Source organism: Fusarium sambucinum, chromosome I, assembly GCF_050947815.1.
Source record: "Fusarium sambucinum isolate potato_lamoka chromosome I, whole genome shotgun sequence".
In the NCBI taxonomy this organism is placed as follows: domain Eukaryota; kingdom Fungi; phylum Ascomycota; class Sordariomycetes; order Hypocreales; family Nectriaceae; genus Fusarium; species Fusarium sambucinum.
In genome coordinates, this window is record NC_139294.1 from 1 (window position 1) to 17,339 (window position 17,339).

At 45.8% G+C, this 17,339-nt stretch overlaps 7 protein-coding genes across 7 annotated transcripts; 3 read left to right on the forward strand and 4 right to left on the reverse strand.

The window, feature by feature from the left end:
* Positions 1-21: 21 nt before the first annotated feature.
* Positions 22-2,777, forward strand: FSST1_002680 (uncharacterized protein; the record flags this gene model as incomplete). Its single annotated transcript, XM_083228692.1, has 8 exons — positions 22-254; positions 316-484; positions 700-778; positions 835-1,049; positions 1,097-1,157; positions 1,210-1,932; positions 2,033-2,234; positions 2,330-2,777. 8 exons carry the CDS (start codon positions 22-24, stop codon positions 2,775-2,777), a joined length of 2,130 nt encoding a protein of 709 aa, XP_083086110.1.
* Positions 2,778-3,153: 376 nt separating this feature from the next.
* Positions 3,154-4,158, reverse strand: FSST1_002681 (pepsin-like aspartic protease; the record flags this gene model as incomplete). Its single annotated transcript, XM_083228693.1, has 4 exons — positions 3,154-3,238; positions 3,297-3,314; positions 3,366-4,000; positions 4,048-4,158. 4 exons carry the CDS (start codon positions 4,156-4,158, stop codon positions 3,154-3,156), a joined length of 849 nt encoding a protein of 282 aa, XP_083086111.1.
* A 1,654-nt stretch (positions 4,159-5,812) lies between these two features.
* FSST1_002682 (uncharacterized protein) lies at positions 5,813-7,016 on the reverse strand (the record flags this gene model as incomplete). The annotated part of the gene is made up of 2 exons (XM_083228694.1): positions 5,813-5,977; positions 6,030-7,016. 2 exons carry the CDS (start codon positions 7,014-7,016, stop codon positions 5,813-5,815), a joined length of 1,152 nt encoding a protein of 383 aa, XP_083086112.1.
* A 671-nt stretch (positions 7,017-7,687) lies between these two features.
* FSST1_002683 (uncharacterized protein) lies at positions 7,688-8,380 on the forward strand (the record flags this gene model as incomplete). The annotated part of the gene is made up of 1 exon (XM_083228695.1): positions 7,694-8,380. One exon carries the CDS (start codon positions 7,694-7,696, stop codon positions 8,378-8,380), a length of 687 nt encoding a protein of 228 aa, XP_083086113.1.
* An 842-nt stretch (positions 8,381-9,222) lies between these two features.
* FSST1_002684 (uncharacterized protein) lies at positions 9,223-10,787 on the forward strand (the record flags this gene model as incomplete). Its single annotated transcript, XM_083228696.1, has 5 exons — positions 9,223-9,793; positions 9,850-9,969; positions 10,030-10,099; positions 10,151-10,285; positions 10,346-10,787. 5 exons carry the CDS (start codon positions 9,223-9,225, stop codon positions 10,785-10,787), a joined length of 1,338 nt encoding a protein of 445 aa, XP_083086114.1.
* A 183-nt stretch (positions 10,788-10,970) lies between these two features.
* FSST1_002685 (glycosyl hydrolases family 2, TIM barrel domain-containing protein) lies at positions 10,971-14,054 on the reverse strand (the record flags this gene model as incomplete). The annotated part of the gene is made up of 2 exons (XM_083223903.1): positions 10,971-12,444; positions 12,493-14,054. The coding sequence occupies 2 exons, from the start codon at positions 14,052-14,054 to the stop codon at positions 10,971-10,973; spliced, it is 3,036 nt and encodes a 1,011-aa protein (XP_083086115.1).
* Positions 14,055-14,640: 586 nt separating this feature from the next.
* On the reverse strand, positions 14,641-16,278 carry FSST1_002686 (uncharacterized protein; the record flags this gene model as incomplete). The annotated part of the gene is made up of 1 exon (XM_083228697.1): positions 14,641-16,278. The coding sequence occupies one exon, from the start codon at positions 16,276-16,278 to the stop codon at positions 14,641-14,643; it is 1,638 nt and encodes a 545-aa protein (XP_083086116.1).
* Positions 16,279-17,339: the final 1,061 nt, after the last annotated feature.

Genomic DNA, 17,339 nt, shown 5'->3' on the forward strand with positions numbered 1-17,339 from the left:
TAACCCGCGCCTCAGGCGGAGATGGGGAACTCGAGAAGGACCTCCATGGATGATTTGAGCCTCATAGCTAACTTCCCCATGGGATGGCGAGATCATTCTAGGTCTCCACCTAAGCAAGCTTTCCGTAACGACTCGAGAGGTAGAGACTCTCAGTACCGGGACGACGAGGACTACGACAATGAATACTCAAAACGAGGTGGCGCATCTCGAGATGCGCGCTACAACACTCGCGATGAACATGACTATCGAAACATGTACGATGATGGCTATGTCGACGAAAGCGACCAAGGAAGACGGCGTTACGAGGAAGACAAGCAATCAGGTAGCAGGAGGAAGATATCGCGACAACGATGACCCGCGGTCCCGATCTCCACCCGGAAGCTACCAGAATAACCGCCGCTCCAACAGCCCGACACGAGAGGCAGGCAAGCCCAGCGATACCGTCATTCTCGAAGGCCTGCCGTTCAGTATATCGTCGAATGAGGTTGGTACCCTGCTGGTCTGAACAAAACTCTCGCAGCAACCAAACACTGGAATTACTTTGTTTCGTGAAAGGCAACGCAATCACTTTGGAAAACCTATCCATATGCCGTTCTTGTCGCCCCTATTTCTTTACTATAAATGGCATCGGCGACGAAATACATATCCTTTGAAATGAGCCGACGTATCAGTTCGCAAGACTAATTTACGGACCTGTAGCTTCGAGACAGCATTCTGAGCAACACCGTTGCCGCCGAGTTCCCGTCAATAGACGTGCGCGTTTCCGCTTCAAGGGTAAGCAAGATATGCTCGACAGCCGATAATACTTAATCAGTCGCCAACATAACCAAACAGGAAATCGCAGAGCGTTTGTGCAGTTTCAGGAAGTTGATCATGCTGTTACTTTCATGAGAGAGCATTATCCAAAGCTCCTTATCGAGATGACGCATTCCACTGATGATGTCCCAGAAGGGAAATTCGATGCGTACATCCACTACGCTCGAAGCCGAGATTCGCGTGATGCGACTGATGTCCGTTGCATCCCAGGTACTGATTGGACTTGTCCCACTGTAGGTCAACTCTCGTCGTCAGTTGCATAATTGCTAATTGAAGCTAGTGTGACTTTTCCAACTTCTCTACCCGTATTAAATGCAAGATTTGTGGTGGCCCCCAAGCTGGTAAGTAAATCATATCAATTGACAGCAGTGAAAGCTGACACTGCCTTGCTAGCTCCAGCATGGCAATTGAGCCTCACCGGCATGGCAGATGCCTCGGACGTACCTGCACAAATCCTTGTCGTCTATCCCCTTGCATCGTTCGTGACGGAGGATATGCTTGCGAACGATATGAAGCGTCTGGAGCTTGTGAAACCGGAGAAAGATAAGGATGCCTCAAATGGGGGACCAAAACTGAAGTCTACAGCGCCGACCGGTGACACAACAGGCTATGGCGCCAGACCCGGATCCCTGCATCGAGTTTTTCTCATGCGCGATGCCAGCACTGATGAATCGTTCAAATACGGGTTTGCTGAGTTTTGGACTGTGGAAGATGCGACAGCTGCCATGACCAAATTCCAGAAGTCTAGGTCGTTCACTGTTGCCGCCTGCCCAGTGACGGTAGCAAGCACTCATATGGGTGTGTTCCTGCCCGAAGAGCGAGAGGTTGTTCCAGCCATCGAGCACATGTCGTTCAATCCTCTGTTCAACCCGAGCCTTCGTGTTCGCTACAGAGATTACCATGTCTATCCCAGTCAGCAGATTGTCGCCGAGCAGCCCCCAGAGGGCGGCAGGCTCTCCAAGGCACGCGAAGAGGAGGAGAACGACAAGAAGTCGAAGAAACGTAAAGCAGAGGCAAACCTGGCCGCTTCGTCCACAAAGAAGTCTGCTCCTGTAATGGCAGGCCGTATGGCTATGTGGCAGCAGAAGAGTAATGAGGCTTCGCGAGGAGAAGGAGGTCAGACCAGCGAGATCATCGAGACCAGGTAAGGTCGAGTTCAGCGATGTGAACCGAACGCCACTGCGTATAAATCTCTCGGGATCGGGCGCAGATACAGCCAAGCCTCAGAGCGCCATTAAGATCTCTATCACCCGGTCAGCGAAGCCTGATACTCCTGAGCTCGCAGCTCCCGACAAGCAGGCTTCACCCGAGGAGGCTGGTACGCCTGGTACTTCCACACAGCCGGCATCGATTTCAGAGGAACCTCCAGTCTCCTACGTTGACCGCGATCGACTGATGTGTCTGATTTGCATGCGCAAGTACAAGTCTGTAGATGAAGTTAACATCCATGAAAAATCACGAAACCACAAGACTGCGACGGAAAGTGAGGGACAAGTCAAAGCTGCATTACCAGACTTGCAGCACGCGACAAGAGACTTCAGAAACAGGCACGGGAGAACACCGACGCTGCAGCTGCAACTTCGCAATATCGTGACCGTGCTAAGGAGAGGCGAGCCGTTTACAACCAACCCACCAAACCCACAACCGCACCGCAAGGGAAACCCAAATCTGCCCCCAAGGCTGAAGATGCGGCGCCGGCTCCGAAGCCTGCCCAGTCCAAGGGAGCAGGCATGCTGGCCAAGATGGGTTGGTCTACCGGCGCAGGCCTAGGAGCCAATGGAGATGGGCGAACTGAAGCCATCGAGACAAACGCTTACCAAGAAGGCGTTGGACTGGGTGCGGAGGGTGGTAATTTGGGTGATGCGGCCCAGCTGGCTGAGCGCAAGACAAAGAACACTTACGCAGATTACGTGAATACGGTGCAAGACAAAGCACGGGAACGGTATAACAAGTTGGGCTAGTTTGGAACTCGACTTGCGTCGTGTGATTTGCACTGTTCGGGAATATAGCTGGATTTGGCGTTAAGGGAGCTTTCGTGCGTCGCACACCGAGGCATAGATTGAAGAATGCAATGGCTTGCGGTAATACTAAAGACTGGGGTGGTTCAAAAGGCCCTATTATGCTCTCTTTCGCAGAGGCAGACTTGTCTAAGGACCATCTATGCTGGTGTAACGTAGCAATTTGACGAATAGTAGCTTTGTGTACAGGGGTATAATACTATATATACAAGATGTACCATAAATGCCAGAAATCCTTTCCGTATCGTTGCATCTACAAATCCGCACCAATATCTGATGCGTTCTATCCGCATATACCGGACAGAGTTTATGGAAATGCTTATAAAAGAGTCAATGCAATGCCCGCAGAGACGATGAGGGCCACCAATGAGCAGGGGAAACATGGCCAGCAGCATTCTCGGGCTCTGTGAAAGCGTTAGACCACAATAAACAGACGAGAAAGACGATTCGTTGAAAACTTACCTGGAACTCCAGAGACGGCTGGTAGCTTGGAGTTTGCCTTTAGTTCAACGACACTTGATCCGTTATTACCGTGAACAGCCCTCGGCAATAGCCACTTGCTTGTTGGCCAGATCGTAGACGACGTAAGTAGAGCGTAGGAACGTGTCGCCAAGTATAGCAAAGCTGGAAGTACCGACACCGTAGGTGCTTGCGGGAGAAATGCCAAACATGCAGACACCATCCCAGTCCTTGAAGTAGTAGTCGAGGCGGGGATCCTTGAAAAGATCCTGGTTATCGGGAAAGGCGTTGACGACCATCTCGCTCATGGGGATAGAGATCGACTTATTGTCGAACTGGAACTCAAATGTGATGCCTTCGCCCTTGTCTTTTCCATACCCGCAGTCTACAAAAGGGATGGGGACATCTCTCACACTGAGAACGTCAAAGGCCTTGTAGATTTCGTTGACCTGGGGATCGGGCAAGAGACAGACGGTGGATCCAGAGTCGAGAATAGCGACTGTGTTCTTCTTGAGGCTATCCATCTTGATGCCATCTGAATTCTTTGGCGTTCTGACATTAAGGCCCTGCAATGAAACGCTGAAGGAGGTGACGTTCAGGGATTTGGCGGACTCGGGTAACAGAGGAAGGGTGGCAAGTTTGCCATAGAACTTCTTGGTATCGATGCCACCAAATAGAATGGTTCCTTGATCAGAATCTAGGTCGTTCTATGCTTGGTTAGAGATGATTGGACAAGTCCTCTGAGTTGACTTACCAGCCAGAGACTGTATGCAGCTGTATCGATGAGACCCTGAGATACCATATTGTCAACGATGGCAGGGTAAGACTTGTTGGTAGCAACGTTTGCAGAAAAGCCCAAGCCCATGATTCCAGTTGGGCGAACAGACTTGGCCGCAAGACCGAGCTGCTGCTGCTTGACAGCCTTGCCGTCGATAGTAACAGTATCATTAAAATAGTCACCTCGATTCGACGAGTGTCTAGATATCGAATATCAAAGCCATCGCGGTCCACAACCTTGAATGTACCCTAACCCTAACCCTAACCCTAACCCTAACCCTAACCCTAACCCTAACCCTAACCCTAACCCTAACCCTAACCCTAACCCTAACCCTAACCCTAACCCTAACCCTAACCCTAACCCTAACCCTAACCCTAACCCTAACCCTAACCCTAACCCTAACCCTAAGCTAAGTATTAATACTATTAAGGCTTATACTTAAGCTATAATTAAAGAGGCCTTATAGTACTAAGTGTATATAGTTTTAAAAGTCTATAAAAACACTAAATACTTATAAGCTATATTTCACTAACTAATAGACTTTTTATTAACTAACCCTAGATTCTAAGCTATTAATCTAAGTTAATTTATTTATAAGTATACCTAGTTCTTAATAATAAGTCACTTTACTAACTTCTACTATAGGTTTATTTAGTATAAACTGCAATACTAGTCGGCTAGATTTATCTAGTTATAATTTATTAAATATTAATCGTTTGTCTTTGCAAGACAAAGAAACTAGTGGTAGCATAACTCCAGTTATGCCAAGAAGACCTACGATATAACAAGCTAAACTAATCGCTCTATCTAACTATAATTCCAAGCTTGGAAAACAAAGGCTCCTACAGTGTCTCAACTATGACCCGGACGTCTTGGCTCGAGATATATCTTCTATCCTCTCATTTAGCTACCTGTTGAATGAGAAGGCTAAGTCAAGAGTGGCAGCCATGCTCCGCCACGAAAGGTTTCAAGCATTTATGACAGAAACTCAGACTTCCATGGGTCTGCTCGTCAATGGACGTGGTGATTTATCCACTGTTCATGGCATCTCCCCTTTCAGTCTTGTAGTTGCCGAATTGGCGCAAATGTCAAATACCGCAATGATAGAAACTGCCCCTGTTTTTATCGTCAAGTACTTTTGGAGCGAACACCAGACATTTTATACTGGTGATCCTTCGGCCATGCGACAGGCATCAGCAACTGGTATGATGGTAAGTATCGTGGGCCAGTTGATCCGCGAGATGACGGAAAAGGGTGTGCCCATCGATCTATCGTCTCTCACTGATTCTAAATGGCGGAAACTGGAACGACTCGAGCTTCATGCTCTTTGTACGGTGTTCAATATAATAGTTAAACAAGCACCTAAGCATAGTGTAATACTTTGCATTCTCGATGAGATCTCGGTTTATGAAACGTCGAGACTGGAGTATGAAACGAACCTGGCGGTGAGAACGCTTGTACAGCTCGTACGGCAGAGCGGAGGTGCAGGGCAACCAGTGTTTAAATTGTTGTTGACATGTTATGATCACGCGTTAGATGTGTCCAGGCTCTTCTCATGCTCGACTCTTGACTTGCATGAGCAAATTGAAATGGATGACTCCTCTGATTGGATAATATCAACCGAATATGGCTATAGAACGACTAATAATTGATACATTGAGGTTTTGGTAGAAGATAAAGTATTTGTATATGTTAAGCTCCGGAGTATATTTGCCACTTTGTAGGATTCTAAGTGTAGTAGCTATACTTGCTCTATAGGCTTGAGTGTTCTCAACGTCCTAAGCGTGCTTGAAGTCCCTAAAATCCGTCGCAAGAGTTCCTTGTAGTCCCAGTCAAGGCCATTAGCAGCCAATAAAGTCAGGCTGGCTTGGTCATCACGACCAGGACGCCCGGGTCCCGTCATATTCTGTAGTTACATCAGTCTGAGAAAAAGCAAGAAAGAAACATGGTGTACTTACAGGCTTCATATTAACATCAAATAACGCGTATGGCGACTCAGACGAGTCCTTGAATCTTCGAACATCAATCCGAATGGGGGCAGTCAATCCAAGAAGCCTGGCTGCTCGTTCACATTCTCTAGCCACCTGGTCATGGAGAGGTCCATTTTCACTCTCGGGCACAACTCTTGAGTTGGCGGTGACGGCTACAACACCGTTATATGGCGCAATCCCGTTTTCGTGATTGAAGCGAGTGACGATAGGAAGTGACCAATAGTCTTGGCCGTTTGCAGTAGGGGGCATGACAGTCACCGTTGCTTCCTCGCCCTGGAGAAACTCTTCCACAATGAAAGCCATAGTATTGTTGGATAATTCGTCAGCGTGAGCTAGCAAGTCGTCCTTGTTGTGACACACCTTGACGCCGAAGCTACCACGCCCACGGATTGGCTTGGCAACAACTGGGTAAGAGATGTTGTCAGCCGATTTGGTCACCTGGGCTAGCGAGGACGCGGTGAATATTCGTGGCATAGTGAACCCGCCAACAACGCGCAAGTAATCATTGACAAACTTCTTGTCATCGTATTTGTCGACTACCAATGGACCTTGGCCAATGACTCGGATGTCATCTTGGAAGGGAGTGAGTCGAGTCGACGTCTGCAATGGATGCGAGGCGAATACAATGGTATTGGACCAGAGATAGTTCGCGCCCTTATTAATTGCCTCCAGAATACCCTCCTCGGTATCGGGAAAACACCAATCCCCATCTTTGAGAGGATCTGGCGATTTGTTTGGTGTTACAACCTGGATATCGTCGCATTGATTGAGGTTATAGGCGATATCGGCGCCCGAGTCCTGATAACCGCCTGGCTTCTTGGGCTTACGGACACCATTGATAATGGGAGGGTCCAATGCTTGGTAGAGGACGGCAACGCGTGCGGATGCTTTGGAAGATGAGAAACGAACTCCGCCATAATACGACCGAGATAAATGAGATGCCAGCCCATTCATTATGGTGTAAAGTGACGAATGCGAAGCACGATTAGGCTGAGAAAAGGCGTTGTAGGTTGCAATTATATTTAACCCGATAGGTCATTGTCTAAGAGGCTTAGGAACAAACCTTCATGGGGCTAACCGGCGTCATTCCGGTCAACGGATAGCTCCGTCGCAGTAAAGCGGGGAGGCGGACAAATCCGAACGGTGTCGCTATCGGATATAAGCTAGTCGAGTTAGTTGTCTTATGCCCGCAAACATACTCAAGGACATAAAATACAGGATAAATTGAGTTCAGGGTAAGTTCCGTCTGCGGATTACTGTTATATGTAGAAAGCATTATAAAGAGAATAACGAAAACCTAGAGGAAATTGAGGAATCTGGGTATAACCTAAAGAGAATAATAATACTCTTCTTAACACTAACGTAGATAACAACTTAATATAATGACAGATGACTATGTTTCTTGATATTAAAGAGTACTTACTGTTATGTATTTAATTACCTCTTTGTTATCCAGATCTAATTTATACACCTACTACTGTCTTAAAACTTTTAATTTCTTCGCCTTCATGCATTTGCTCCCTTGCTTCTAAGCTTATAGAATATTTACTTGAATCATTTTTTTACCTCTGAAAATGCACTGACAATGGCTGAGAATTCTAATTTAGAGGTTTTGGGTTTAACGCATGTCTATGTTTTTTATTGGAATTACTATCCCTAACATCATATTCAATATTTTGACGGTCGCCCTCCCTGTCAACGAGGTTTGGAAACTGCAATTGCACAGTGACAAGAAATGGGCTATCACTAGTATATTCCTACTCGGAGGAAGGTATGTTGAAACGAGTATCTGGGAAACTGAGAACGCTGACAAAGCTCTTAGTGTCGTCATTGCCTCAATCGCGCGTCTTGTCCTCTATTGGGTCTTCCACAGCTCACAAAACATCCCCCAAGTGATGATCTTTGGTCATCTGGCATCAAGTTCCGAAATAGTCCTTGCCATTATCGGAGCCTGTTTACCTTCTTGTGCACCGCTCTTGAAGCGGCTGATGCAGAGGTTCGTCTCTACAGTAGGTGAGAATACCGAAGGTACTGTAGGAAACGCTCCAAGATCCGCACTGGTCACCGTAGGTCAGATACGCAACCGCGGTATTATTACTATGAGTGCGCACAGAGGCAAAGATGAGGAGGGCTCTTTTGAGCGTCTTGATGACAATGGGAGCTTCCAGGGATCAACTGACGGTTTATATGTCAATGGATCTGAATCTGCCAGGCATGAGGGCAAGCCCGGGGTGTGGAAGCAAATACACATTCAACGCGAATTCGAGGTAGGAAGTATAAACAGAGATATCCCAATGAGGGACCTTGAGCTACAATGAATTATTCATTTCCGGCTGAAGTTGCTTTTTATAAGCAACCTCGGATAAGAATAACGATTATACTCCTAGAGTAAAAGATTTTACTCTCTTTAAAAATATACAACTATCTCGGGGTAATTATTCTACTATAGAATGTTATATGACAAGACTATTTATAAGAGTATTACTTATTACGAATAACATATAAGCCGAGTTATTAGCTAAATGCTATAGGAAAAGCCTAAGAAGACTTACTTTAAGACTAATACTAAGTATTTAAGAAAAAAGTAATTATCTTATTTAATTATATTTACTTTAAAGTATTTTCTAATAGCTTTAATTTATATTACTAGTATTATAATATAATATAGTATCTTAAGTATTTATTAAAAAAAAAAATCTCTTTATAATTAAGTTAATATCTTACTATAATGCTAGCTGCTTATTGCTTTTATAACCCTATTAACTGCATTAATTCTTATTACTATTAACTAAAATGGTATCTCAGTTATATAATAAGACTATTTATAAGAGTATTACTTATTATAAATAATATATAAGCTAAGTTATTAGCTAAATACTATAGAAAAAGCCTAAGAAGATTTACTTTAAGACTAATACTAAGTATTTAAGAAAAAAGTAATTATTTTATTTAATTATATTTATTTTAAAGTATTTTTTAATAGCTTTAATTTATATTACTAGTAATATAATATAATATAATATCTTAAGTATTTACTAAAGAAGAAAAATCTCTTTATAATTAAGTTAATATTTTACTATAATGCCAGCTGCTTATTGCCCTTATAACCCTATTAACCGCATTAATTCTTATTACTATTGACTAAAATGGCATCTCAGTCATGCTTCCTACTATTGCACATAACCTAAACGCTGAGAATACTATCTCTTGGGCCGGAACTTCCAGCCTAGTCGCCAATATGTGTTTCCAGATGCTCTACGGCAGACTGTCTGATGTCTTCGGTCGCAAAGTCGTCTTTGTATCTGCCATTCTGCTTCTTTGTTTTGCAGACTTGCTATGCTCATTCAGTCACAATGCGATCATGCTCTACCTTTGCCGAGCTATTGCTGGTATTGGCGGCGGTGGTATAATGAATCTTGTGAATATCATTATATCAGATATTGTCACTCTTGAACAGAGAGGAAAAATACAGGGCGTTGTCGGAGCTACCGTTGGGCTAGGTAATATTGTTGGTCCATTCCTAGCTGCCGGTGTCATTGGACAGACGACATGGAGAGCTTTCTTTTGGATTCTTTCGCCATTGGCATTTTGTACGGCGATGCTTTCTTGCTTCTTCCTTCCTTCTAAACCGGCTACTGTGGGGTTTTGGGAAGGAATCAGGAAAATCGATTGGATGGGCACAGTCGTCTCGGGCGTCGCGATTGTTCTTCTTCTCATTCCCATTTCCGGAGGTAAGTCATCCTAACCAATTCATTCGTTTCCCATCTCTGACATAGCCGACATATAGGAGGATCCTACTTCTCTTGGGACTCGCCTCTATCCATAAGTATGCTTAGTACTGGTGGCGCTTTACTTATTGCATTTGTTGTATGGGAGTGGAAAATGGCAAAACTTCCCATGATGCCAGGTAAGTATGCGTTCTTTATAGTTGACTGTTTACCTTACTAATGCAGCAAACTATTTCAAGTAAACATCTACAAGAACATAACACTATCCATAATGCTGGCCCAGAATTTCTTGTTCGGTGCTGTTTATTAGTCTTATCTGTATTACGTTCCTCTCTATCTTCAAAATCCTTGTCAGTACAGTGCTATGCAGTCCGCCGCAATCTACACTCCTTTAGTGGCTGTGCAGGCGATCTTTTCCATGGCTTCAGGGCAGTATATTAGTTTTCGTTTTAGATATGGAGAGGTGATTTATACTGGCTTTGCACTTTGGACACTGTGAGTTTACGGCATCTGAAACCTTCAATCTACCTATGGCTAAGATACTAATCAAAACAGTGGAGCGGGTATGGCTCTAACCCTCAATCGACACACTAGCATTGCAGTCATTGCCATAATCTTAGCAGTTATTGGAGCAGGGGTAGGGTGTATTTTCCAGCCAACCCTGATCGCCCTTCAGGCCCATTCACCAAAGAGTCGTCGGGCTGTCATCATCTCGAATCGAAACTTCTATCGTTGTATGGGCGGCGCTTGTGGCCTGGCCATATCGGCTGCAGTCCTCCAAGCTCGTTTGAGGGCAACCTTGCCAGTTGGGCATAAAGATCTTGCCAGCTCAACCTATGTATTGCCTGATGGGATGAGTGGGAAAGCTGGCGTCCTGGATGCCTATATGTCAGCGAGTCACAGTGTGTTTATTCTCCAAGTGCCTCTTATTGGAGCATGCCTGCTTGGTACAGCGTTCATCCGAGATCGTGGTTTAGATCCGGTAAAGGAGACTTAGTGTATCTTAGGGTTAATTTGCAAGCCTGGGGTGATCCCAATTTTGGATTGGCTTTTTAACTATATGATGTCTTTATTTTATTCTCGGATATTATAGAACGTCTATTGCAAGTATGAAAATACAGCTCATAGAAGATAATAGACTTTATTTCTCGTAACTCTGTAACTTGTGCTTGATTACTTCCTAAACAACATTGAAGTCAAATGTAAAGTTAAAAGGCTTCATATAACACCTGTGCTGTTCAAACGGCCTCACAGCAACTGTTGCACTACCGAGGCCATTGTTGTCGTAGTCAAGATGCAAAACCGTCATGTTCAAGGGCTTCAAATCATGAGGGTGCTTAGCATCGTCGAGATCAAAAGGCATATACCTTCTGGCCGTGAAACTGAAAGTCTCACCCTTCGTACGTCTCGCCTCCAGCGTCGTGTCTTTGTTTCCAACCTTGAGCCAGCGCAGATCCTCACGATTCCCGTTCTCTTGAGGATAGTCGTAGTGAGTGAACAAGTCTGGTACGCTAGAGCTGTACTGGCCAATGCGACCTGCTTGTTTGGAGTCTTTGTAGCTCTCACCTGGGCCACGGCCGAACCACGACACGTCATCAAAGGATTCGGGCAATACAGCCATGAGACCAATGTGTGGGATTGTATGAGAGGAATTCTTGCCGATGAATTCGCCACTGACCTGAAGCTGAAGTTGCGGGCCTGAAGAGGGAATCTTGTAGATCATGTTCGCCTCAATGCCCCAGGCCTGAGTCTTGACTCCAACCCATACCTTGTAGTGGACTGTAGCACCGCTTTCATCAGTGCTCCAAGTCACGTCTCTGACCTGAGGGTAGATCATCGGAATGCTAGCCTGTTCCCACATGGGACCATCTCCTGAGCCAGAAGCATCGTTTTGGGTTAGAGCCCGGTAAAAGGAGAGCTCTGGGCCGCGCTGAAAGATATCAACCCCATTCTTGTCCCAAGTGAGATTGCCTTGAAGCAGGTCAAATCCAAAAGAGGAGTCTCCATTTTTGTATACCAGGCTTGTTCCCTTCCTTTCAAATTCCGTTGTCTCAGCGCGACGACTGAGAGAACCAGTGTCCTTGACCACTGGATTGGATCGTTTGACATGAAGCTGATCCCAAGCGATGGGATGACCCTTGCCAGCCCATAAAGTATCTTCCTTGAGTCTAAACTCTACAGTAACCCAAGACTCACCAGTAGTCATGTTCTTGGTAGAAGGAATTGCCAGAGTTCTGTTTTCACCTGCTGGTACACGAGGCAGAGAAAGGCTTTGAGGCTCAGTCTTGACGCCGTCTGCAACCAAGTGCCACGAAGCATCAAGGTGGTCCAGATCCAGGAAGTCGTAATGGTTGGTGACAGTCATTGCACTGCCGTTCTTTGCTAGCTTGACTGACACTGGTTGGATCACTTTGGCATACTCCCTCAGAGAAGGCATAGGGGAGTGATCGGACAAGGTCAAACCGTCCATGATAAAGTCAGCGTCATTGGGCTCATCGCCAAAGTCACCACCATATGCATAGTATGTGAGGTTTCCATCTTCCTTGAGGATTCCATGATTGCTCCATTCCCAGACAAGACCACCCTGAGAGAGTGGCTCGGTTCTGAACATGTCAATGTACTCTACCAGACCACCAGGGCCATTACCCATAGCACTGAAGCCAGGTTAGTTTGAAATGCGACAATTCATAAAGACGACTTACTGAGCAAACTCGCATAATACAACTGGTTTATCACCATGGTCTTTGATGAATTGTCGCACATAATCGGGAGTAGTATACATTTGACTGTACATATCTGTTGACTTGGCTTCATGATCCTGCTCATAGTGGATGATGCGACTTGGGTCTCGTTCACGGATCCATTTACTCATAGCAGCGTGGTTCTGGCCATAGAAGCACTCGTTGCCAAGAGACCAGATGATAATGGAGGCATGGTTCTTGTATCGCTCGACAAGTTGACGGGCTCTGTCGATATAAGCATCTTCCCAGTCAGGGTTATTAGACAGCCACTCTGCTGCCTTCTCCTCGGTGTCTTCAAAGGATCTGAAACCATGGCACTCGAGGTCGGCTTCACCAATGATGTAGAAACCTAGTTCATCTGCCACGTCGAAGAAGTCGGGATGGTGAGGCTGATGAGCTGCACGGATGGAGTTGATGTTGGAACGCTTCATGAGAAGAAGATCTTTTCGCATGTTCTCGTAGCTAACTGTGCGGCCTGTGAGATGATGGTGCTCGTGTCTGTTGACACCGTATATAATGATAGGCTTTCCATTGACGTAAAAGTTGGGACCTTTCATTTCAACGCGTCGAAGACCGGCTTTTTGGCTGATGGTTCTTCCATTGAACGTAATGAGAAGAGTATAGAGGTTGGGCGTCTCCGCAGACCAGAGGTGGAAGTCATCACCAGAGATTTGTTTCTTGTATATCTCGGATGAAGATCCTTCCCACTGGTCAATTGCTGAGCCATTGGGAGACAAAACCTTGATGGCTAAGTCGCCTTCTTGCCCTTGTACGGTGACATTGACCTTGAGTGAACCTTGATCGAATGTGTCGGCGAGCTCAGAGTCAACTTGGTAGTCGACGATAGGGGATTCAGAGAATGGGATGAGATAAACGTCGCGAAATATACCAGAGAGCCACCATTGATCTTGATCTTCAATGTAGGATCCGTCAGACCACTGGTAGACGCGCACGGCAAGTTCATTTGCCTTATCTGAAGAAAGATAGTCTGTAATGTCGAATTCATGAGGGTTGCGACTGCCTTGGGCATACCCTACGTCTTCACCATTGACGCGTACATGAAAGGCACTGTCCACGCCCTCGAACCTCAATCGGATTTGGTCGCCTTCCCAATCTTGAGGAACTTCGAATTGGCGCCAATAAGAGCCAGTTGGGTTTACATAGGAGACGTTGGGGGGTGTTACCGAGAATGGGTAGTCGATATTGGTGTAGTGAGGATTTCCATAACCCTGAAGCTGCCACATACCTGGGACTTCGATATCATCCCATGAGGTGGTGTTGGCTGTCTCCCAGATTGGTGCATCGAGAGGACTGGCGTCATAATGGAATTTCCATGTCCCATTGAGGCTATGAAAAAGACTTTGGTCACGATTGAATGAGAGGGCTGATTCTTCGTCTGGGTAAGAATAAAAATGAGCTCTTGGAGGGAGAGTATTGCGATGCAGGACATTGAGGTTTGTCCAGTCGGGCAGAACCCCCGGGAATGCACCAACCGACATTCCAGCAGCCGATAAAGACATCATGATGACTCAGTGAAATCCAATGACTTTTCTGATTCTTTCTCGACAACTTGGATGATTCTATTGTTTTTATAAGCCTTTCTTCTTAGTTCTCACCTCGGCTTGACTGGTGTTCTATTGACGATGCCAAGCCATTGATCGTCATTGTCGGTTTCCGCACCTATCGCGAGTCAGTAAATATGGGACATATCCGTGACCTACAGTAATAATTCCCCGCAACAACTCCATCGTAACAAGCAACTGCTGCATATCTCGCACCATGTCGAATTATGTCATGGGTTTTTTGAGTTTTTCCCCTCTTCCCCCGCTGGAGCGTAGCATTGAGAAACACCACATGACAGATACAGTATCTATATGCGAGAAGAAAAACCTGATTGAAGTCGGTGAATTGATGAGAGATCCTTACTAATCTAAGTGCTAGCCTTTATTCCGATGCCCGCAATCGTAAACTTGCGTTGTTTGAATTAAGCATATTTCAGATGATCGTTCTTCTGCAGCCATTCACTGTATGCCAATAGCGTTGTTTCGTCGCTCGTATGTAATCACGCGCTGTTTGGTTGGCCCTGCCTGCTGAACCATCGCCGGGCTCTTAGACATATGACGGTACCAATGGATGACCAGTTACTTGAGGCGTCTGAGGTTGAGTAGGAAAGTAAGAACCTTTGTTATCGTACTGGTACTGTAACACGCTTGAGCCTGTGGGAAGAGGAGTTGGTAGCATCTGATGAGACATCAAGGCAGGGTTGGGTTGCGGAGCTGGGACATATGCATTACTTCCAGATGTAAAAGGGTTACTGTTAGTCTTCTCCTGTTGACTGATGGGTCCATAGTTCTGCGGAGTGTATGGCTGCGGGGTGAAAGGCGCTTGAATGCTTAGAACTGATTCCCTCCTGTTGATGTCAACGGGTCGCTCAGCTTGAGGTTGATGATACGCATTGCTTTGGTGAGGCATCGGATAGCCTGGTTGTCCCTGATGATGAGGCGTGTAGGCAGGAGTAGTTGGTTGATGGGAAATTGCTATTGCTGGAGGATACCCCGATGGAGTCGCTGGCGGAGGTGGGAAGTATCCAGCTTGCGACGCTCCAGCAATTTGAGGTGAAAAGTGCTGCTGGGGAGACTGCACTTGATAGTTCTGTGAGTTGTTTTGTCGAGGTGATGATGCAGGATATTGTTGAACTGGTGGTGCATAGGGTGTAGGGGGAGCAACAGTCATGGGGAGAGCTTGTTGTATTGACGACAAGTCAAATGTTTGAAGTGCAGAAGGAACGTGAGGGACATTTTCTGACTGTTGCTGGTATGTACTATGATGATGGGGAGGTTGCTGTGTGGCTGGGGTTTGAGGTGGTGAGAACATTTGACTGTTAACTGGAGGCATAGGCGATGGTGCACCATGTATTGGCATATTTTGATGCTGTGAGTAGTCATACGGATGCTGCAGACGCTGTTGTCCAGTCATGTTCGGTACTAGATATACGTTCTGCTGGGGTGTTGGTTGAGATAATAGAGTATTCTTGAAGTCTTGAGGATAACCGATCGGATTGTACACAGGGTGAGGAGATGGCTGGCTGACAGCGGCGCTATATGGTGGAGGAGGGACGGGCAATACTTGTGACGGACCAGCCGCTGCATAGACAGGATCTTGTCCATTGCTCTGGTAAGGCTGAATAAAATACCCAGCCTCGGCGGCTTTGGCATCCTGTACAGCCTGAAACACACCAGCCTTCTGAAATGCCTTTCTCGCATCTTTCTTCTTCAAATGGTCAGTATGTGCATGTTCAACTGCCATTCCAGCTCCATCAAGAGCGGCATGAGAAACAATCTTGATAGCTGTTTCGTTGGCGACGATAGCTTGAATCCCATGCTCTGCACCAGCTGTTGCAACGGCGTCAGCACCCATCGTGCCAACACCAAGTGTCACCACACCGATGGTGCCACTAACAGCCATGCTGCCTAGAACATCTCGCTTTCGGGTTTGATGCGTTGCGTTGAGCCGATTGAGGTGTCTTTCGATGATCTCTCGCTTCTTGCGAGCGTTGTGAATAGCTGGTGCTGCCATTGCAACGCCGATAGTAGAAACCCCAAGGGTCAATGGAATTGCGCAGCCAGAAATTGCAGTGGAGGTGGCAGCGCCAGAAATCAATCGTGTATAGTGCTCCCACTCCCTCTGTAACTCCTCTAGTGTAAGGCCCTGGCATTTTTGGTCGTATGCTTTAAAATCGAATGGCATCTTGATGATTTATGCCTTGGCGAAGATCTGTAGAAGAGAATGAGATTAATGCAGAGAAAAGGGCGCCAAGAGGAGACATAAGTATAAATGCTTGGCGCAAGCTGAAAGCCAACTTGAGCACAAAAGACCATTTTAGCAGTTCTAGACCTGATTCATGGTCTGATATGCAAGCCACACAAGGCACACAGAGTAAAACGCTCATAATCCATGCTACTAGGATGCTAGAAATGGCTCAGCTAAGATGTTCTGGGTTAGCCAGATGCAGTGATGTTCAGCCGCACGAGGCTTCATTGTCGAAACAAGGCAGACAAGTGTGCAGAAAGACACCAATAGTATCACCCAAAACATTCATCTCTCATTTCAATGCTACGCCATGTTGCTTTTCTGTTCTACTGACGCTATTGCAATAACAACTGATAAAGTGCATGTGTCAAGTATTGGTATTGTAAATAGATTAGACTGACGATTTGGCACAGAGTTAATAACGAATGAAACATCAGGCACTAATAACATTATGATCTAGTTAGAATGTTTTAGGAAAGCCCCATTTTTGGTTAAGTACAGCCTGAATATACATTGTGCTAACATGTTTTCGTTTCAGTCTCATCGAAGCGTGACACTACTGGCGCCCACATCACTACTGTCGTTACTGGTCCCCTGGCCATTGGCGCTACTGTTGCGGTGCGATCTTTCCAAAAGGTCAATGGATGTCATTAACACCTGTGAACAATCTATAACGCCAACTACCGCTATCCAATGCTACCTTCCAATAAGAGCACAGCGATTTATTCACTGTCTCATTGCAAAATGGTAGAGACAACTAAGCTTATACTTTCAGTACCTAGGGGAAGTAATGTTCAGATAACAAGTCACATGATGATGTGAAAGTTAATTCTCCAATTTTGCAATACGTACATCACCGCTGCATTTCTTCCCCACGTGATATCTCTACTCTCCAAGTTGTAAACACTGTCTCATTCGGTAACTCCACTTCAAAACTAACCATCTCCCAATCCTAGATCCACGAATTATTATTTCTTCACGTTCGATATCAGATATTG